Below are 22,649 nucleotides of genomic sequence, written 5' to 3'. Positions count from 1 at the left end.
AGGAAAACGAGGAGAAAGACAGAAACAAGCCATCTGCATGCAGCAGCAAAAAAGAGGATTCATTAGACCTAGGAGAAGCCTACCTCCAGTCAAACAGTGTTCCAGATTAAATGGAGGCATGGAGTGCACTCTAGGAGCAGTTGGAGCAGTCTTACTAGGAGACTAGAGCAGAAAAGAGAAGGAAGAGAGTGAAAGGAAGAGCTGGCCCAAAGAGATGTGTATTTCCTTGTATACTACAAGGGTTAATCTTGTCATGACAAGTTTATGAAATCAGGGCCCACAACCATTTGGCTTTTAAAAAAATTATTATTACAGCAGAAAAACCATTACATTCAAAATAATGGACATTTGTACAAAAGTAGAGTCATACAGTCAGCAGTGAACAAAACTAGTAAAAATACCTCTTCAAAGTACTGTCAGAGGAGCATTTTGTGATGACAAAACCCGTAGGTAAAAGATGTGGTACAAACCAAGAGATGAGTACAGCAAGAAGAGAAACTAGATTGGGGTAATAACAACTCTGAGAAACTCATATGCATATGAGAAACTCATATGCAGAGTAATGCAAAGCACAGAATTGTTAAACCCTTTGCTACATTAGCTGACCTTCATCTTCACCATTATACAAACAAACCCCTTCAGTTACTGGTTTTTGGTATTTCTCTGAGGATCTGGCACATTGGGAAGCATTTTCAGGAAGTGCACTTTAGAGGTGCATACAGCAGTTTTCTCTCCAGGTAGTTTAGCATTAAAATGCAGGCTTGTTCATGTATTCTTCCACTGTCTAGGAAAAAAAAAAAAAAACACCTGATGCATTATGGAGTGGTACAATAATATTCATAGAAATCCTCTTGTCCCTTTGAGGACAGCTGTAGTTGGCATGAAATTAGATCAGATTCTGCTTTATAAACATGCAACAGAGTGGCTTAAATTCTGAGCTTTAGATCATGACATAGTCCAGGCTGTGGCTAAACTCATCATGCCAGTGGCCTTTGCACACAGCTGGCTAAGTTTCATGTGCACTGTGGAAAACTGCTCAACTCCCACAGCATGTCCCAAGCTGGTTCTATCACTGTGCTGCTTCCTTCAGGATTGTGAGGAAAAAAATGAAGGAAACCCATCACATTCAACTGCTTCTGCCATTTCCTGGCTCAACAGTATCAGTTACATTCCAAGTTACAACAAGAGAATTCCTGCAGGGCTCTGAAAAAGGGTTATATATCTGTGCCCTGCAAAAAAAGATACAGCTGCTTCTGAATGAAAGTGGAGTTTGCCAGCACATACTCTTTCCAGTTTTAATTGTTAATAGTAGGTCATGTTTCCAATGTATTAGTGGAACAGATTTTTCTGTATATATATATATGTATACATAAAATATAATCTTAGATTATGTAATTATAATAAAGAAAGATCTCAGACGCATCTTAAACTGTTTCTTAATGAACTCTAGCAGTTAAACTGCAAGAGAGCAACAGCTCTCTTACATAAAGAGCCTCCAGATGATTCCAAGAGGGTTGAATTGAAAGCTTATGTAACTGCACTGTTGTACCTGTTGAAACTGAACACAAGACACACTTGGATAATTAAGTACCAGAAGTGCTTAGCTCTGTTTTCATCTCCTGTCAAGCAAGGAAGATGTAGGAAGATGAGGTGTTTGCCTTTTGTCCTCCTCTGCCTTACCTCCTGCAACATGTCAGAGTCTTCTATGGCTTTCACTGCGGTCTTCTTTGAAGTCTCTTGTACTTCTCCACCAATTATAAACTCATCAAGAATAAAATAAGCTTTTTCAAAATTAAAGATAATATCCAGCTCGCACACCTGCCAGAACAGAAGGCCACAACCACATTTAAATCATTTTTACAGTATTATAAGCACCATTGGGCCAAAAGCTGTTGTGATCATCAAATATACTCAGCATATACTTGTTGCAGGTAGCAGGGAGTAGAAACAAACTGCATGTTATGTAATATTGAAGCTTCTGAACATATTCTCTCCACATATACAGACTTATAGCAAAGATACTCATTACTAAGTTCCTGCTGGTTCTCAGAGATCAAAGCTGACTTCCTGGCCCACTAACTTTATTACAGGTCCTACAATAGCCCTTGTAATACGGGTCACAACATTCACAATTTCACAGAGCAAGATAATTCCCTGCCCAGCAACAGCCACCAACTGCTTTTTTGTTTTGAGGCAGTACAGACATAAGTCATGGCACACTGATTTAAGTAAGATATGAATTAAGGTAGGCAGGATAATTTCAAAAATATTTGTAGAAAAGATGGGTCTCTTGTATTCTCTAAAGACTTACTGGAAGACTTATTTGGACCTTCTTTAGGTCTTTAAAAACAGAATTACTTTATCTTTTGCCTCTATGTCCTTAACTGTTACACAGTATTACGAAACAAACAAAACCAGTATATCTGAAAGATGTCAGGAGAGAGAATTAAAGTGCTTTAATCCGTTTTGGTTTTTTTAAATAATTTTTCCTCAATATTTCCCTTCAAATTTTATCCTAAGACAGACATACAAACCATGAAGATTAATTCTGGGCAAGTGGAAAAAGGATGGAAAAACAATCTTATGATAATTTCAGCACTATTTTATAAAATACACTAATACTTAATTTCATTCTGGACTGAGAGAGCCTGCAGGGCGAATGCTGCAGACAGAACATGAACCAAATCAGCTTCATATAATTTTGTTTATCAGACAGACAGGAATGGGAGAAAGTGAAACCTACATTTCCAAAGTATCTGTCCAGGAGCTCCACGTATCGATGAACGACCTCTAGTGTCAGGAGCTCATTATCCTGGTCTTCTATTGCACAGCAGAAATACAAACTAGCATACCTGGTGAAACAGAGGCAAAAACACAGCAGTGAGTAGCTGGGACCTTAGTGCTCTGCTCATCTCTTAGAGTTCATTCATATGACAGTTAATTCCTATCTAGTCTCTAAAATAAACATTTTCTTTCATTCTTATAGTGTCCCACAGAACACTTTAAAAGAGCAGATAATTTAAACAAATTATTATTTTAGTTAGAAGAACCAACTCCACCCTTGGTAAAGTGGGACACCTACAACACTCGACATAATAAAACAAGCAATAAATCAGTAGTAATACTTTCAGGTCTCCTCTGCCTGCTGTAATAGCACTACAATAGTGGGGTTAATTAAACTGTAGGACAAGCTACTCCTTCTAATTAAAAATAAAAATAACGGTAAAAATAAAGGTGAAAGGAGTTACATCTCAGCAAGCCTGCTGGCTGTCAAATGACAGTGTTTTACATAGGGCCAGAATGCATGAAACTGCTTAGACCAAACAACCTTTGTAAGTAACTTGCACCAAAACCTCGTGTTTAAATCCACCCAAACTCTATTCAGCTTGCTGATGCTGTGGCTGGAGGCCAACTTGCTACAGCTTCTGGTCAGATGTTTATATCCCTGCCTTCACAGCATGGAACTCAATTTTTGTTAAATGGGAGATGTTCAATTTACCCAGTGTGCTACACCTTACGGATACTTTTGTTTGTTACAACTTTAAGAGAATAAACAGGCAGTTAATGCTATGCATCATGTAACTGGGGACCTCTGATTTCTTTGGAAAGGGAAATGGGAATTAATACTCTCCAGAGCAACAAGATATTTCAAAAACAAAATGTTCAAAGTGTCTCAGAACAGATCCTGCAACCTCCACAGCTGATAAAATGCAGCACACACATCTCAGCAGGCTACTTTGGGGAATTTGAAGGAGCAGTGAAGTTTAAAGCCTTCTAACCATTAACACTTATTAGGTTACCCCCATTTTTTCTCATTTGACAGACTGAACAAGTATTCTGCAGCTCACAATTACCCTGCTGGTTTGTCCAGGGACGATGGCTTGTCCAGGGACACTGCCTTGTTATAGCCAGATTGCCAATGGCAGGCTCCTAACTCAGCCCAGCACCATGAGTGTTGTTTGCCACTTTTCTTCAAGTGAGCCTTTATTTTTCCTCTTCTAGCATGTGTTATTCATATGAATAGTAGTGATTATATGTTCTTACAAAATTACTCACACCTTTTGTAAACAAGCTTGAGGTCTTTCCAGTCAACAAAACTACTTGTTTTTTGATTGCGAGACAAAATAATCTGAACAATTTCTCGAATGATCTTTTTCTTCTCTTTATCAGGTAGCGTCGTGTACCATTTCTGAAGCCTTAACTTCCCCTGCCGACTGAACAGCAGTATAAAGTGTATCTGGAGTAAACAAAGCAACATGGTTAACACCAGGGCCACAGCCAGGGAAGAGCATTCCTCTGCCTGGCACCAAAAATTCAAGTCCTGGCCACACATCTCCAGCCCTGGCGTGAGGTTGGACATGGTGTCAGTGAGGTCTGGGGAGGCTCAGCGTGGGAAAGATCCCTCCTGTCTCCTGTTTCTTTCCCAGGCAGCTCTCCCCTCCCTGTGGCACCTCTTCCCTAGGCAAACCCTTTACATTCTCTCCTACCCATCCCTCCTTACCTGTGCAAACAGCAGCTTTGCTTCCCTCTCTGCCCCTGCCCTGGGGAACAGGAGAAGCATCACCACTTTGCAGTGGTGAGAAGAGGGAACCACCCCCTCCTCCAGCAAAATCAGATACCTCAGAGAAGGGAATAGAGACTTATTCACAACAGGAGTAAGGAAATCAAGATCAGTGTGGCAGAAGACTAGAAATATGAATACTGAGATAGTAATCATAATCACTAACAATTCTGATATTGCACTATTTCAGATCACAAAGCAGCAGGTTCCTCAAACAGGCAATAAGGGGCAATAAGAAGAAACCTATATTGAAAAGAAAGCTTGACTGGTTTTACAGAAGAAATCGGGATATTACAAAACTCAGACAACTGTAATGAGGAAGGAAAGACCTAAGTGAGTGACGTTGTATTAAATTAAGTACAATATCTACACGGTTCTAAAATTTTAAATTTAAAGCTAGTCCTAATTTTGCAAGGTTTGACCTATGATTTTTTCATGCTTAGCATAAGCAGTATTATATACTATACTTCATCACTACATTTCCACAGTGAAGATTATAAAGTTAATGTTCACAATCACTATCAAGATTATAATGCAGATTTCTGTGAAGATAAAATCATTCCATGCTCTGGTAAAATCTGAGTAGTGAAGCTTCTACATAAAAGAAAAAAAAAGGAAAAGCTATTAAACAAAGCATTCATTCATAATTCAGAACCATTCTGTAGCTATTGAGTTGCATAGTTGTTGAGTAGTCTGGAGATAAGAGTTCTGACTATACCGAGAAAGACTTCAAATGTGGGATATCTTAGGGAAAAGAAGACTGTTTTACTCATATGTATCTGTGGCAGGATCTACTCTGGAAATAAGGCTCTTGCCATTGTTAGTCTAATGTGCTTGATAAAATTACAAGGATTTTGTAGCTGCCTTGTGTGGAGTCCTATAATACTCCCCAGACAAGCCTGCTAAATAAAAACAAGTATGCTGCTGGAAGGACACATGGCCTGATTACAGTGAAGAGCAAAGCAACAAAACCAATGGTTTTGCCTTTCTCTGTTCATAGTACCAACTGGGTTTTAACATGGGAATCTTCCAGCTGCCAGGGTGATGTAGGGACATCTTCCCCTTCCCAGGTGATGTAGGGACAGCACTTACTGTCCATACACTTACCCACTGAGAGGAGCTGGCTGAATGAAAGGCTATTTTGCTTGCTGCACAGCACATTAAATCCAAAGCCCTTGTAAAGATGAGGGTATTTGGAAAGGCAGAGCATAGGTTCCACAGATAAGAGCAGCAGGTCGGCGAGAGTCCACCTAAGAGCCACTGGGTACAGGTAGCAGCTATTTGATAAGCAAATTTCTAAAAATACAGTGAATCATCAGATACCAGAGGATGATCAGATTTGACTGAATATACAGGGAATGAGTCAATGAATCCCCATCAAAAGCTGACAGCATGTTCAGCATAAGACTGAGTTTCGTGACATCCTTTGCCTGCAGTGTTTCAACAGGGAAAGAAAATGAAAAGGTATCCTAGTTTAGGGTCAGCTGTTGTGATTTAGGATGAGCTACAATTTATTAATTTAAGAGAACTATAAGCTGGATAATAATAATTTTTGAACTGATTTAGAAGGCCAGAGATTGGATAATGATTTACTAAGATTTGCTTGCTGAAGACAATTTATTATTCGCTTAATGATTTTGTGCCTACCTAGTATCGGGGAGGATAGAGAGAAGAGAGCCAAATAATTGAGAAAAACTACTGAGTGTGACCGAACATCCTGCCCTTGGACCCCAGAACTGGTACAGGTTGGTTCTAAGGTTTGGACTTGGACCAAGAAGCAAGGGAGCATGCGCAAGGGAACAGGGTGAACAGTTCATTGTGATGAAGAGTACGGATCACGTCATCATCAATCATCTGGGACCCTTGCCCACAATTAATCTGAAACACTGCACTTGCGCGAGCATATTTAAATGAACTTTGAACTCATTAAAATATGAAGCGGGGATAGGTGATAAATATGTATAGGGGCTTTGTCTAACTTTATGCATATGTAACCTGTAACCTAATATAAACCTAGTGAAGTGCTGCTGACGGTGTGCATGTCTCTGGAGAGGCTACCCCCCATGCACCCCAGCTGGAATAAACACATACCTACTTCATAACTATCTGAGCTGTGGAGTCAATTCCGCACCTCTGTTGGACCCAAGAGACCTTACATCTGAGTGCCTGCAAGTAAATACATATGTATCTCCCGAAGTGCAACCTTATGTTTCTGAAAGGTTAAAGACCAACAAACCAGGGAATCACTTCGAATATTAGCAACACTTTCTGCAGACTAGTTACTTCAGGATGTTATGCTTTACCCATAAGAAAAAGAGCTGCTCTCCATTTAAAATTGCTTTAAGAACTCCACTGTTTGTTCTACACATGCAGTTGATGTCACACCATCACTTTCATGAGCAGAGGCAATGTTCTTTGCAATCAGAAAATATCCATTAATGCTCCTAAATGCATAAAGATTCATACACAAGCTCCAAAAATCCCCTTGTTTTGATCTCCTGTCCCACAGTGTTTCATATGCAGACTATAAGTGCATACCTCACATGGCAATTTTATTATTACAGAAATATATACAGCTAGAAAATAGGTAGAGCCTTTACTGTAGCACAATTCTAATTTTATAGTCTGCAGCAAAATAGTGCACCTCAAGCCTAGGTACGTATCACTGGCCAGCTAAGAACTACTGTAAAAAAACAACATATTAGAAAGATGTAGGTACTTAGAAGCAAAAATACTGAGGGTTTTTTTTCCTCTTTTGGTTCTTCTTCTTCTAATTTCTAAAGCCCCTTCAATCTGAGGAACTCTGCAGAAGGTAAATAATATTACATTTTCAAAAGGTTCAATGGCTTTATTCCTGTAAGCATAAGCATCCAATGTCGTTTTGTTCAGTTCAGCTTTGCTCTGCCCAGTCCCACTGTCACGACACAATACATTCCTCATTCTCATGGCTCTGTTCATCCCAACCCACTGGAAAAGACTCTGATGCATCAATAAGCGTGGAAATATTGAAGTACTGCACAAACACAAATCTAACAGCTCATCTGTTCCTTGCTCCTGGACTGTGAAAACATATTTGCTTTCCTATAGTGCTGTTGACAAGGAAGATGTTGATTAAGAAATTTTCAGTTGGTTTCCAGCAGCCAAACTACAATTATAGGTAGATTATCCTGCAATGCTTTACTCATCTTTAAAAGTTCTAATTCCAGAGAAAAAACAAAGGCAAATAACTTGCTACAAGCAGAATACCTTAGAAGGCAGGGTGCTTGGTTCCCTTTCCCCAGGGCATGCTGGCTGTGACTAACAATCACCAGACCCAAGGGCGATGCCAGAGGGAATTTTTAGGTCCAAGACTGAGTGGGTTGGGATGAAGAGTACAGTTCCTAAGAGAGCATCGGCTTCCTTCACATGTGGAGTCTGTGGAGACAAGCTTTGGTCTGGGAGCTGAGTGTAATTTTATCAGCTTGTTTTACTGAATCAGACCCAACCACCCACAGCACTGTGCAAATTGACCTCCACAAGCGTCAGTAAGCAGTCCAAATGACTGCATTTTCTATTTGTAGGCTATTGGAAAAATAGTTGGTTGGGGGTTTTTTTTAATTAAACATTTAAACCAGATTTCTATTATTGAACTCTATCCCCTTCTCAAGCATCTCTGAATCAATTGTAGCTGTAAGTTATATAACAGTTTGGAAAGTTATGGGGCCTTCTGTTTTACCGAGAGCTACAAAACTGTACCAGGATAAAACCCAACACCCTTAGTTTCCGGGCTACAAAAAATTTAGGTGGTAGACTTTAATATGAAATAATTTACCTATAAATAGAACAGACACCAAAAATGCAAAATACAGAAGGTTTGCATATTCATGAACAGCAAGAGAAATGTGTAAAACTAACACACACTGATTTCTTTCCACCTTCTTTGGGAGACCTTTCCCTCCTTTAACTAATGGACTGTAATAATCTGATAAGCTGCTCACCCAAGCTTGTCTTCTGGACTGTTCCCTGCCAGGACTTGAGGTCCCCTTTGGAGCAGCCTTCCCCGGTATTTGGCCATTATACACTTCAGACTGATCAAACACATTACAATTGGCACACTGGTTTCAAACTTGGATCATTTTTTTGCCTTTACAGAGGGTTTAAAATTTAACCTAATCTGCAACAATTAGTACAACTGTCTAAAGGGCTGTATTCCATTACATACACAACAACCACCTGCAGGGATAGCAGATAAAAATGAATACATGGGAAAGGGGTTTTCCTGGCCTTCTTTTCCCAGTCATTCCTCCAGTTTACTGTTCAGTACCACAAACATGTAAAGGATGCCCCACTTCTTCCTGCAAGGGGAACTCCAGGGGTGTGCAAGAGGCTTTAATTCACCCCACCATAAGAAAGAAGAACGTGCACTAAAAATGCTGCTCCTCCTCCTGTAATTCAGCCTGCATAACATTTGCTGACTGGTTTCAAACCTGTTCTGTGGCATCTGGCTGCTCCATGTCCTTGGGGGATGAGAGGAGGATAGAGATGGGAACACTGTGAGGAGCCTCAGGGGAGGGGAGGCAGAAGAGGAAGACTGCAGAAAAAAAGAGCAAGAATCCTCTGTCCAGTCTGGGTGCTTGGTTGGGCAAGAATTTGCTCGGTGAGGCAGCTCTGTCACTCCAGCAGCTCCGCAGTTACACTCTGCTTCAGCTGTAACCTTTCCAAATTTAGTTAAGAACCCTCCAAAATCAAAGCCCCCTTTATAAACAGACACCTGAAATTCACGTGTAAGTAACATTTGCAAATTAGGAACTGCTATCCTTAATCAGACGGAGTGTGGAAACTCTCAGCTTTCCTTAAAAACTTTCTGTAGGGCAACAGACAACACAGGGATATGCTAATCAATGAAAATTCCCAGACCACATAAAATGGGAAATGGGATGAAAATCCAGACCTTCAGCTGTCAACAGAAGTCTGGGGGAAACCAGACTGACAGGCTGTACCTGGTGGAGAGGAAGCGACTTGCTATGATAAAGTTCTCTTTTAACTTCTTCTGATTCCCCTGAAGTCTGCTTGATCTGCTGCCATTATTTTAGTCTCGCTGAGTTCATACTCTGCTTCTCTTTTACTATTTTTCATTCTTTCCTCTGATATGAAAGAATCTATTTCCCAGCACAGATAGCAGTCCAGACTTTTTTAATCACTATTTATTTTTACATCACATCTGAAAATGAACAAAACCTACTTTCATTAAATTGTTTCTTTTAAGAAGTATAAACATTCACATTATGCCAGCCATTAGTGCTTTTTTTCCCTCCAAAACATTTCAAGATTAAAAGAGTCCTTTTCGTTTTTGCTTTGTTTAGTGGGGTTTTTTGTTTTGTTTTGTAGGGGAGGAGGAAAGTAAATACTGAAATTAAAAAAAAAAAATCCAGCTATACCATGAACACACAGTTGGTTTGGAATACCAGGTGTTTAGGGCAAAATGAGAAAGATGTACTGAACAGATAATAACTGACCTATTAACAATCTACCCACATCAGGACAAGCCAGAATTCTAACACACTCAAGTACAGGTATTTTGGTACTCTGCTGTTACATGAAATCCCATCTGGCTACTGACCTTTAATACACACTCCGGGGTTTCAGACACTTCTAAAGCAAATATGTAAAATTCAAAGCAGGCTACTTTATTAAAAATATTAATTTCCTTACTTGTTTACTCCGTCACTAAAACATTTATTCAGAGCAGTACAGGAGCTGACAGATGTTTGTTAAATACTGCTGGCTCCCAGCTTTAAAATTTAAAACATACTTAGTCTGCATGATGTAAGCAAATAAGAAAAATGAAAATATGCACAAACCCAGCAACACAGAAATCCCGAAGCAGTGTATTGCTGCCTACCTGGCACAGGATTCTTCCTCACTTAATCTCCATTAGGAACATTTCTGAGCAATTTCCCCTAAACAATACATCCAAAGTCCATGCAATAAAAGCTGTGCCAGATCATTACAGGCACACGTGACCATAGTTACACATTGATTTTATGCTTTTCAAGATGAAGAAGTCACCCATATCTTATTAGTGAAGATTTTAAATGGACCAGCACACGAGCATTTTAAGGATATTTATAACATAAGGTATTGATCCAGACAGCAACAACCTTCTCGATAGCCTTGAGTTAAATAAAACTATAATCAAAACAGTATAGTTGAGTTCAAGCTGCTCACTTCTGATCCCTACCTAAGGACCAGAAAACAAAGCTCAAGGAGTTTTTTAAGTGCCCCACAAGCTCCCTCCAGCTCTGTTACTGCTTATTGCTACATCCAGCAGGTCGAGTCCTCCCGACCTTGGCTCATTCCTCATAAAGAGGTGACATTCCTTTCTCAGTGTCCTCCCTACAGCACAGGCATGCCTGTGCCTCCTCCTCACAGGCTGCTGGCTGTCCCACCAACAGATTTCCTGCACTGCTCTGGAGAGCAGAGACAGCACAGCTTTCCGAAACAGCCCCAAATGTGTAGATGCCAGGCAATGGCATCCAGTCTTTACAGAGGGTAATTACTCTCAATTTTCTTAAATTTTTTATTTCTGCAAGTGGACGTACTCCAGTTTTCAGGTAATAAGCAAGAACAGAACCAGACTGGGAGTTTGCATAAAAGCTGCCTCAGGCTCTGCCATAGAAGAGCAGGCCAGGAACTGCAGCACAGCCGTGGGAAGCAGCCAGACCACTGTCCCTTCAGTGCCAGACAGAGCAGGGATGCGAGCTAGCTGAGCTCACTGAAAGCAGCACAGCTTGAAGACATTTTGAACAATCATTAACTAGGTAATCACATCCCTTCTGCCTCCTAGGCTGGGCTCTTAGAGATGTTTTATTTGCTTATTACATGTTTTTGGGAGGCAGAGGAGATCTTCATTAGGTTTCTACAAGGAGGGAGACAGCAGGGGAGAGGCTGAACAAGCTGCCAAGAGCTAACCCTAATTCACTATAAGCCCAGTGTACTTTACAGTCACAAGAAGCTATTTTTCCAGTCTGCTCCTTGAATATCTAGTGAAGAAACAGAGCTAAAATCTCGCTCAATGGATTTCAGCAAAAGGTGCAGCTCTTTTAGTTTCATTTCCACTTTGCCTTATCAGTTGTTTGCAAAGCCATGCTACATGAAGGCACTGCAGTGCCCTTCCCTTGCCTCTGACCTCTGTAGGAGCAAAGTTAAAAACCTTTGCTCTGGGACAGTGCAGGCACACCCAGAAGGTGACAAGCTTCCTTCCCTGGCTCCTCAGCCAGCTGACAGACACGTGGTGGAGCAGGAACAGTGCAGGTGGGCAGCAGCCTCACACCCACTCCTCCAGCTCCCAACAAAGATGTTCACAGAAAACCTGAACACCAGAAGGACCAAAGATACATGTGAGTTCAGATCACACTTATGACTCTGAAAGAGCATGGCACAACCTTTTGAAAACACTGAAGCATGTAATTTGGGCATTTTCAATAGAGAAATTCTCAATTTTCCCTTTTAAAATGCCATCTTTTCATTAAGGTAAAAAACCACGGATTTAACCTAAGCACAAACATAAAAGAAGCAACCACCGTTTACAGAAGGAAGGGCCAGAGAAGAGAATCTCACAAAATGCTTTACATGTTGGCCCAATATTTAACTTCTAGAATGAGAAATTAGGACCACAAATTCATTCTGCTATTCATCCAAGTCTTGTCGTAAGACTTGACAGAAAGGAAATGCCTGAGGTACTGTGCCCCTTTGCCATCCCAGCTCCTGAGCCCAGAGGCTGTTGAGCTGTGAGAGTTTCTTCCAGCCCTTCCCATGGCTTCTCTAGAGCTCAGAGCACACAGGCACTCACCCAACACTTCACCTGTTCTCCTCCCAGCACACAGCCTTGAATGACAAAGGCACAACGCGGTGCATTTCCGCATTTTATTCAAACAAAAGTGAGTCTGTTTCTCATTCCTTTGTGGTTTGTGCCCATTGCTCACACAGGGGACTAAGCACAGGATGATGACCACAGAGCTTCTGTGCTGGTTAACAAGCCATTGAGTGAGAAAAACTATCTCTAAGCTCCAGCAGCAAGGCAACAAGCATTTACTGGCTAGTGAAGAGAGATTTTAATGCATTCCCTAACAGAGGAGATCAGATGGACATCCTACATAAACTCAGCAAGCTAGAGAATTAAAAAACACTGGTGCATGGAGTACCTGGGGTTATGTCTGTGCTATTAAGAAACACTTATAAGGACATTCCAGGCCAGAAAGGCACGTCTGGCCAGAAAGGCACATCAAGCTTGCCTTTAAACACACAAATGTAAATTGTGCCTTCCCATCCTACCCCAATGCCTCGGCATGCTGTATTCCTACTCACAAATGAAATACCATGCTTGCAGGACTCGATCTTGCACCTCCCTCTCTACATTGCAACATCTGCAGAAATGCAAAGGCCCAGGGGTGGCTACTCATGAAAGCACAGAGCCAAAGCAGCCAAGAAAATGCAGATGACAGCCTGCAGGAACAGGACAGTAGGGAAATTAATGGGCAGGGATGGAAATTAGTAGCTGTGCATATGTGATACAGACAGAAACCTTTTCACACAAGCAGGATTCTTTCATTTAGGCATCACAGGAAAGACCACAACTGGCTCATAGAAATGCCTACTGTGGATGCCAAAGCATAAATCTTGCAAGTACTCCAGGGAGGGGCTGTATATCTGCCCTCCCTGACCGACCAGTTTCCTCTGTACTTTCATCATTTTGTCCTTTTGCTGCTCTTGCAGGTAACTGATGGCTTCAGAAGGTCTACGGCACTGTTTATAAAGTATAGGATTTTGAAGTAACTAAAGATAAGGAAAAGCAGCAAAATCTGTCAGTATCTTGCCTCATGACAAACCCAGCTGCCCATTAACCCTTCAGACTTCTTCCTGCTTTTGCCTACCCCAGATGCCATGGCCTTCCCTAAAGCCCTCTAGGCACTCTACATCCTTCTAATTCCTGGCTCTCAGATATTCCTGCAGTTTGTGAGTGAAGATATTTTTTAAAAAAATTTCATAGAATTTCTTTTGCTTTTCAGAAATGAGCTTATTACTCAGAGACAGTAAAATGAGCATTAGAATTCCTGCACAGCCTGAGAGGGCTCCAGTATTAAACAGTGACAATCTGCAGTGGTCATGAACATTTGGAGAAGGAGCATCAAAAACTGGCAAGTCAGATACTACATGCTTCCAAAGAACCCCAAAAAGCATTTTTCCTCACAAATCCCACAAAATAGTATTTTAAGTTCAACTGAATGACAGAGAGTAACAGAATACCAGATCATGGATCACCCTGAACTGTACTCTGATCTGAGCAGCTTTCAGGAGAGCACAGCATAAGGAACAGGGCATGTGTGAAATCACTCTGGTAGTCCTATCTCCAAGAATCACAGGTTTAATGATTCAGGGACAGAAACTGCATCCAGACAACCCACCTGTGGCCCCACCCTCTATGAACTGCATAACTGCTGGGACACCCACAGCACCCCCAGCAGTGGATTAAACACAGTCATCTACACTGTGTGAAAAAGTATTCCCATTTGGTTTTTATACATTTAATGCCTCAATATTTCTCAGTATGTACCCTGACTCTTCTTGTAGCAATCAACCTTTAGTGTTCATGATTTCATGTGTTTTTATCACTTCCCCTGCAGTCACCTCTTTCCAAGAAGAGAAGTCTGTCTACTCAGGATCTTCTAAACAGGATACCATTCCATTGCCATTATGTACTACCACAATAAAAGTCAGATAAATTAACAAAGAAATATCACGTGAACTTTTTTTGTCACGTAGCATAAGAACTGCTGCCTTGAACAACAGAACAATTTATTTGTCATTTTCTCTCATCTGTTCTAACCTGTTGCCCTTCTTGTCTTTCAGAGGTAAATGCCTAGAGGCAAAGTTCATTCTCTTTGTGAGGCTAATACACAGCTGTATCACGAGTACAAAATAAGCATTCTTTGAACTGTAAATAGTAAATTCTGTGCAGCACTGAAAACATGTTTTGTAGATCTGTGTCCATTTTAACAATTAAGGGCATTGAGAGTGTTGGTGGAGATCAATACTCAGAAGAGCTGAGAGTTCATTTCCAAACACTCGGCAGGCGTCAGCAGCTGCAGTCACAAGAACTAATATTTCCACCCGAGCTTCTAGATCAGTGACTGGTTATCAAATGTCTTGCTAAGTGGAAACAGTGCTTGCCAACTCCTTTCCTATTCAGGCCAAGTACATTTTTAGAGCCACTGTGCTCAATGGGATTCTTTTGATCTTTCTCCAGGGTTTCAGATCATGCCCACAAGTACTAATTTGTCTCCCTGTAGTGATGAGTAGCACAGGCAGGAGGGCATCAGACCCTTTACTGTACAGGCACCAATTCTGTACTCAGAGCTATGCAAGCAGAGCCCTGTATTTATTCACAAAAGTAATACTGATAACACTGAGGCAGCAGTAGGATCGAGGTGTAGCAACATTTACAGGCACAAGAAACATCAGCAACATGTCCTTGGGGACACTTATCTTTTTCTCCTCTGTGCTTTCTTCCTTATTCTTTGATTTTGTTGAGAGAGCTATCCTTTGTGACAGGTATCTCTGCTGCACCCATGTATGTCAGGAAACAGAATTTAGACTTCTCTAAAAAGTCTTCTTAAAAGAAAAAAATCTCACAAAGCAGAAACTGAGCATAAAAGCTGTGCTTCTCAGCAGAATATGACCTCAGCTTTGCTAGACAGACTCTTCCCTGAAACTTACCTGGAAATCTACACGAGAGCAAACAATTGGAACAATCCTCTTGTAAGACATGGTACCATTTGCACAAGCACCTTTAATTCCCATCTCAAAACATAGCAAAAGGTGGCAAGCACAACCCTTGATTCCAAAACAGAGGAACCAATCTATGGAAAGTGTAAATGACCTGTTGAAAGTTCATCACTCCTGAGCTTGAATAAGGCTTATTCTTGGTTTGTAACCCAGCAAACCCTTATTTTTTGACTCATAACCCAGTGTTAACAACCCCTTTCCAGAGAGTGGATGACAGAGGAATTTTAAGAGAGAGTTCCCTGACAAAAGCACCATTTCATCAGCACCAGATCCATAACAAGTACCGGGTAAGGCTGACAACACTAGTTTAACGTAGTAACATCAGTAAGGGTTTGTACTATGGTCTCAAAAAGGGATAAAGAAAAATTCTTAGTTGTAAGAATGCACACTCACTTTGTAAAATTCTAACCATCAATACCGCAGCGAGTCTCCAAATCATTAGTAAACAGCACTACTGTAAGCAGTGCTCCCCTGGGACCATCGTGAGTGCTTTGAAAACTGGCATTAGTGAAGTACATGTATCAGGGAGAGTTCTGAAATCAGATTCCCTGAAATCAGCTCCCATATTTACTGACCTTCAAGGGCAAAATAGGAACTCCAGTTGTTTACATAAGCTTTACCAGAGGGAAGTGGGTATGTAGGGCTGTCTCGGGGTGTAACCAGAAAAGTTACATCTCTACAGGCACTTAAGGTGTGGAGACTGTATTACCATCTCTAAACTCATTACTGTGCATATTCTATTTGCAAATATAATGACGGGTACACCTTTCTAAATACAGGAGGCTAATACATATTTGGCATTCTGGCTAAACCACTGAAGAGAAACAACATAGCTCTGCCTTTGAGGATAGAGACAAACAACAGCACTTGGCCTCCACTGAAGGAGTTGAGAGACTTCTGTTCAGCTGCACCGCCAGCAACTGGTATTACAGGTGCACACAATGGGCAAATTGTGCAAGACAGCAGCTCGGGGCATGCCCGTAGAGCCTGCCTCAAGCCTGAATTATCAAGCAGTGAGATGGTTTCTCTATTAAGAGGCATCATTGACGATCTCACTTGGGAGCCCCCAGCCCTCCCTGGGGAAAATCCAGCCATTATTCTCAGGATGTTGGCCATCATGCTTAACAAAAGAGAGCATCCACAGAAACCTTTCCTGATCTCAGCAAACCAGCACCAAACACAACACTGGAGAGGCAAAGGGTCTCCCTCCCCGATCCTGCCCGTCAGCCCTTTACCCTGAAGGGCTGCTGCCCCTTCCAAGCTCAAACGAGACACTGCCAGCCTGCAGCCGGGTGGCACAATAAGACTGGTGACCGATAGACAAGGAACAGAACCAGACCCATCTACTCTCTCGCTGATGCATTACTTGATGGAAAGATGCAGCCAAATCCCTACAATCCCCACGAGACCCGGCAGCGGAGCAGAAGCACCCGAGCTGGAGGCAATGCTGCTGTCCAAGCCCTCCACTTACCTGACACCAAGGAATACACCTGTGGAAAAGCTCTTCCCAACGATCCTGTCACAAGGAAACCCACTGCCCAACACTGACCCGCTTTGTCACCAGTCTGCCTACAGACAGAGCGATCCACACGAAACCACACTCGATCCTTCTCCAGGCACCAGAGCCGACTTGCACCTCAGCTCCTCAAGTTACAGGAACACTTTATAAAACCTGTCTGTAACAGCCTTCTTTTCCTGGTTGTCTACGAAAGGCTCTCGGCGTGACCCGAGCTCACCCCGAGAATCAGGAAACAGAAAGGAAAGAGCAGAACTTTCATTTCCCCCGAACAGGTGCAAACCTTGTCGGAACCCGCCTGGGAACGGCATTTCAGCGTGCCGGTGCCCGAGGGGCGCGGGGCACCCCGCTCCGCCCGGCCTGGCTCCGCGCCCTCACAACGCGCCCGGCCAGGGGCTCGGGCTCCGGGGGCTCCGGGCGCCCCGCGGCTGCGGCGGGGCAGGGAGGCTGCTCCCACCCGGCCCGGCCCGGCCCCGCTCACTCACCATGGTGCGGCGGCTGGCTGCGAGCCGGCCCGGCCCGGCCGCCTCCGTCCCGCCCGCCCCGCTCAGGTGAGGCCGGGCCGCATCGCGCCTTCCCACAATGCCCCAAAAGGCAACTCCGGCGCCTCCTCCCGCCGCTCCCCCGCTGCCGGCAGCGCCGCGGGGCACGGGCAGGGTGCGACGGACACACCGCGGGCAGGGGCAGGGGCAGGGGCAGGGGCAGGGCTCCGCACAGCGACAGCAGGCAGCGAGGGTGCCCGCAGGCCAGGGTGCCCGCAGGCCGGTGTGCCGAGCCTCCGCCCGCACGGCGTGACCCCACAGCTGCCCGCACCTGTGTGTGAACCGCGCCTCTCGCACCTCGGCACACCCCAGATTAATAAAACGCGCTTCATGTCAGCCACTGGCTCGAGCTACTCCCCTGTCAGGCATTCATGCCCTAAAGACACAGATCGATCTACAGGCTTGATTGCTCTGCAGCCCATCTCCATCAAAATGGAACTCTGATAGTTTAAATCTCTTCAATGGCTGGGCTTTGCTCACCGGTGCTTTGTGATGGAGCTGGATGAGAGGGCAGGACATCTGCAAATCCCTGTAACCTGTGGCAGGGATTTGCTGATAAGCAGGTGGTGCCAAAAGAACGTGCAACATCCACAGACTCAGCACTCGAATCAAAAGATCTAAATCCAGGCCTAAGGCTTCTCAAGCTTGTACCAGCAGTCTGACCCACATGCAAACTACCACATGAGCATAAAATGAGAAGACTTAGCATGCTTAAGTCCCATATCTGTAGTCTAAAGGAGAGACATCTCCCAGAGCACAGCATGCATCAATTCAGGACATGGATCCCAACTGCTCAGGCAGGGAAGAGCTGTGCCCTGCTGCAGTGATGCATGTGAGTCATCAGTGAGAAAGGGAAAGAAATCCAAAGGGGCTTGGGGACTTCAGGGATCACTGTGGTGCCAACCACAACCCCTCTTCAACCTCCAGCTTCAGCAAAGGCGAGAGATCCCTGGCCAAAAGCAATTGTACATGTACAGCTGAGAGGGTGACTGGGCTGAAATCTGCTCCCAACTGGAAATGCAAATTTTCAGAGTGCAAATGCAGGTGTGTGCTCCTCATTCTCATTCAACAGCGGGGAGGTAATTTCCACATTTCCCTAGGCGTGCATGACCCTACTCCCCTCAGCCCTCCCTAAGTTTCGGTTTGGTCTATACAGACTGTTCATGGAGTCCTTCACTGCTGCTTGCTCCGTTGTGGTTTCTGCAGCACATCACACGCTATGCTGTGCTGCTGCAGCTGCCCAGTGCTCTGCTTTCACTTCTGGAGTGCACAACACACAAAGCACAAGTCCCAGCTGCCCACAGATCTCAGTGATACTTCCTCTGTTCCCTTGCCCCTGGCCTCTGCCCTTCCGAGTACACATCCTGGGCCCATAAAGCAGCACTATCTCCAGAGGGCAGGAACACCTCACCCTTTGTGCTGTGGGGTGCAGCACACGCTGTGCCGTGCTGCCAGACAGCACTGGCCTCACTGGTTTTACTGGGGCACCATCTTGCCTTCATTTAAGCCTGCCAAATACCCGCTTATTGCAATCAGAATCTGTTAAAGCAGACCAAAACTTCTACCAGATGCTGTGAAAGATCCACACAAAGTGTCACAGCACCCACACCACCTCTCCTAGGAGACACATACCAGCCTTCCCCACAATCACATTCACGTCCTTGTCTCTTGCAGCCCACAGCTCTACCTGCTGTGGCCTATGCAGAACAATAGAGCGCTGACCCTGTGCTTAAACCAGGGAGTGTTCACAGACAGCACTGCAGCTCTGGGAAATCCAGGGCTCAGAGAACGCTCAGAACTGGATTTGCCTAACACACAAGAATGAGGACACCACTGTGTAGCTGTACTACAGATGTGAGGCATCAATATTTTCATCTCCAAGAGGAATTTAAAATTAAGGGATGAACATACCCCTCACTCCCTACCTGTGTAATTTACTCAAGTGATGGCAAATAATATTTTTTTGCTTAACAACTCTTCCCCAATAATCTTACTTTTCTATGCAAAGACCTTACCTAATCAGGCCATAAACTCAAGAGAACTACCCTGCTGCTTGTGTGTTTTTGCAACTAATAAGAAAAAAAGCAGCAGCAAACAAATCATGCATAGAGTGCACGTTAACAGCCATGGCCAAAGTCAATCCATTACGGCCAATCTTGGGAGCTGGCAGAGAAAGCCCTACAGAAACAAGGTTGTAGATATAGGATCATGCCTAAATTAGCTGCTTTCCAGCTCAGAAAGCCAGGCTGTACTTGACTGCCTAACTAGCCGTGGTAGAGTTGGAATTCTCTGCTCCCTGCATCTCTGCCACTAGCACTGTGTACCTGCATAATTTTCTGATAAAGAAGATAACCATCAGTAGTTCGTAGCTGGGAAGTTTGAGCTATTAGTGTCACTCAGCACAGGGAGCAGGGGGAGGCAGCTGTGGCACACAGTGGTGCCAGGTGAACCAATGGGGTGAACTTATGTCAGTAAAATGCCAGAACATTAACTCCTTCCAGTGCTTCCCTTAGGCCCCGTTAGTTAACTTGAACACAAAAGCTTGCAAAGTAATGCATAATTATTTCTCTATCTCAAAACTGATGCAAAAGGTAGTTTTGAGACCCCTTTTTTTTGGCTTCCATCTCTGTATGGAAGGAGTATGAACATTTTCTTTCTTCAGGTTCCTTTGAAATAGGCTTTAAAGAGAGGCAAGCAGCTATTTACTGCTGTGGGATATTTTATCCTCTTTGCTTATATTCCACTCTCCTAGCAGCCTGTCACATTCAGAAGTACAAAATGTTCACACCAAGAGTTACAGTGGATTCAGTGAGCCTTGTGTGCCTACACCTGCTCTAAAAACTTCCCTAGATCCTAGTATCAGTTTTGGTGGGTCTGGGCATTATTTACTTGAAAAGAAGTCATTGCTAAAATGTCAGATGTCTAAGGCTTTGTCTTGGGCCCTCCTAATCTCTGCAAGCTTTATGGACTTCAGAAGCTTATCCTGAACCATGTAACTAAACATATATATTCAGTAATGATTTACAATTGATTGGGAAGTTATATTCCTGTGCATTTCCAGAGCAACAAGCAAATCCCGACCGCTTCAATTAAGAGGCGCAAACCACTGTCTAAAGAACAGCAGGGAGTGAACAAAATCTAACATTTTCCCTTCCTTCTAAACAAAACTGCACAACCTCTCCTGAAAAAAACCCCAAACCACCTTTTTAGTGCAGAAAGAAGCCTTTTCACTCACACTGAGTAGAACAGCAAATGAGGCAGAACAGTGAACATTTACTCTGATTCTAGCCAGCAGATGCTTTGGTGTTGTTTTCAGCACCTGAACTGAGCTCACAGACTACTTCAGGTAAGTAGCCCTGTGCAAACCAAGGAGTTGAGGCTGGTGAACACTGCACTTGATGATTTTATAGGAGATCTGCTGTGCAGGTTTTTTTCCACTTGATACTAGGGGAAAGAAAAAAGTTTAACGCCCAATCTAAATTCAGCTGCAGGAGGTAGCTTTTAATTGCACTTTGGATCAATAGAGAAGCAATCTAACACTTGTTCTTGGTTACTAGGCAGGGCTTGTACTTTTCCAGACTGCTTTTGCTATGTTCCCTTTTCCATATTTACTCACACAATCTGGATTCTCCACAATTTAAGTGCAGAACAAAGCATTTATATCACTGGAGCACATACCAATTTATCTGTGCCACAGATGTTGGTACCTTATCAGCAGCAACATATTCAGTAAGTAGTCCCAACATTTAAGTAAAGTATTAGAAAAGTGTTTAAAATAGCAATCTCAAATCCTTATAGCCTGTACTGAAGTGATAGGTGTACACAAGCACTTAAAGGGTGTCAAGTAGCATTTTATTTCATTTCCCAGCTGCATAAAATTAAAAGGCCAAAAGGTAGATAGGCATTCACAAAGCTCCATCCAGAACTTTTTCAATCCAAAGAAAACGTGTTATTGTAGCCCTCTTGTGTTCAGTTGGATTAACAGCATCCCTCCTTACCACCCCAAAATCCCAGCTCTGCATGCCTTAACCACACTGCCAGTCAGTTCTTTGTCCTATACATCTTCACTCAGTTTCTTTCATGGTTTTCCTCTTTCCATCCTGGTTGTAAAATTGAAGCCCATCCAGGCCATGCTCCTGAAATAGTGCTCAGTTGGTATATTCATACTGTAAACCAGGGCACTGCTGCTTTGGAGTAGGAGGACTAAAGCACCCCTCATTGCTTGTGAGCATGCTGATATTCCCAGCCTTTCTTCTCCATAAAAGGACTGTCATGAACACAATTTACAGCCTTGTTTCCCTCTTTTAGTTAATGCTTGTGAGTCCAGGTTTTAAATTGAGTGTCCCACAAACACCATTTAGACACATGCAATTCTCTACCCTTGCAGAAATCACCCTGACATTCTCCAAACCCTGCAAGCACTCTTGACAGTTGTTTACTCCCCACCTTCCCTACCATTTACCAACTTTTGGCTGCACTAATGGGCTGGAGCCTTGTAACTGGGGATAAGGAGATGGGTTGTTTCCTAAATGACACTCACCTTCCATGTGTCCTGCCTCAGTCATCCTTTATTCAGCCACTGCAACACCAGCTCGCTCTGAGAGATCAGGAGGCTCAGGTGAGCAGGGCAGTTGTGCTTCAAGAGCTGCTGTCACCTGTCTCAGGGAGCCAAAATCCAACATGGATGTGCTGTTGTGGAGGAAACCTGGAGAAGGAGCCATAAACTATGAAAGAAAGAAAGAGAAATGAATCAGAAGAGAGAAAAGACAAAGGACAGCACTAGAACAGAAAACCAGCTATGGCCTGGCAGCAATGCCATCAAGAAGTACTGATGAACAGTGTCCACTCTTGATCAGCTCCATGGGTGCACTTGAGCTCATGAAAACTTGAGAGTTTTGACAGATACACACATGGAGATTCTGAGAGCAGTTGAAAACAGGCTTCAGAAAGAAGACTCAGTACAGATAGTGAGAGGCATGATATCTTTTTTACTTGAAAGACAGCTATAGTAGCAAAGCTAGGAGCAAGTTAAACCCTATTGTGTCTTTCTCTATAAACAAGGTAAAGAGGAAAAAACATGTACCTCCAAAACCCATATCATCTTTGTGATACAAAGCAATTTAGGAATGAATGCACCAAATTTTCTGCAGACAAGCCAGTCAATCCCACCAAAATTAATATACCACATCAAGAGTAAGTCAAAGAA

The 22,649-nt window shown here is 43.2% G+C and overlaps 1 protein-coding gene across 1 annotated transcript; it reads right to left on the bottom strand.

Annotated features, from left to right (window-relative positions):
• Positions 1–286: 286 nt before the first annotated feature.
• Positions 287–22,008, bottom strand: AP1S3 (adaptor related protein complex 1 subunit sigma 3). Its single transcript, XM_085068785.1, is given in 7 exon segments — positions 287–784; positions 1,681–1,818; positions 2,744–2,852; positions 4,059–4,237; positions 17,185–17,382; positions 17,385–17,740; positions 21,984–22,008. Coding segments are annotated over 7 exon segments (1,041 nt in total). The 3' UTR covers positions 287–748.
• Positions 22,009–22,649: the final 641 nt, after the last annotated feature.

This window comes from Lichenostomus cassidix, chromosome 9 (assembly GCF_008360975.1).
Source record: "Lichenostomus cassidix isolate B80296 chromosome 9, HeHo_3.0, whole genome shotgun sequence".
Taxonomy (NCBI): Eukaryota; Metazoa; Chordata; class Aves; order Passeriformes; family Meliphagidae; genus Lichenostomus; species Lichenostomus cassidix.
This window is presented reverse-complemented; position numbering and strand designations above follow the sequence as displayed.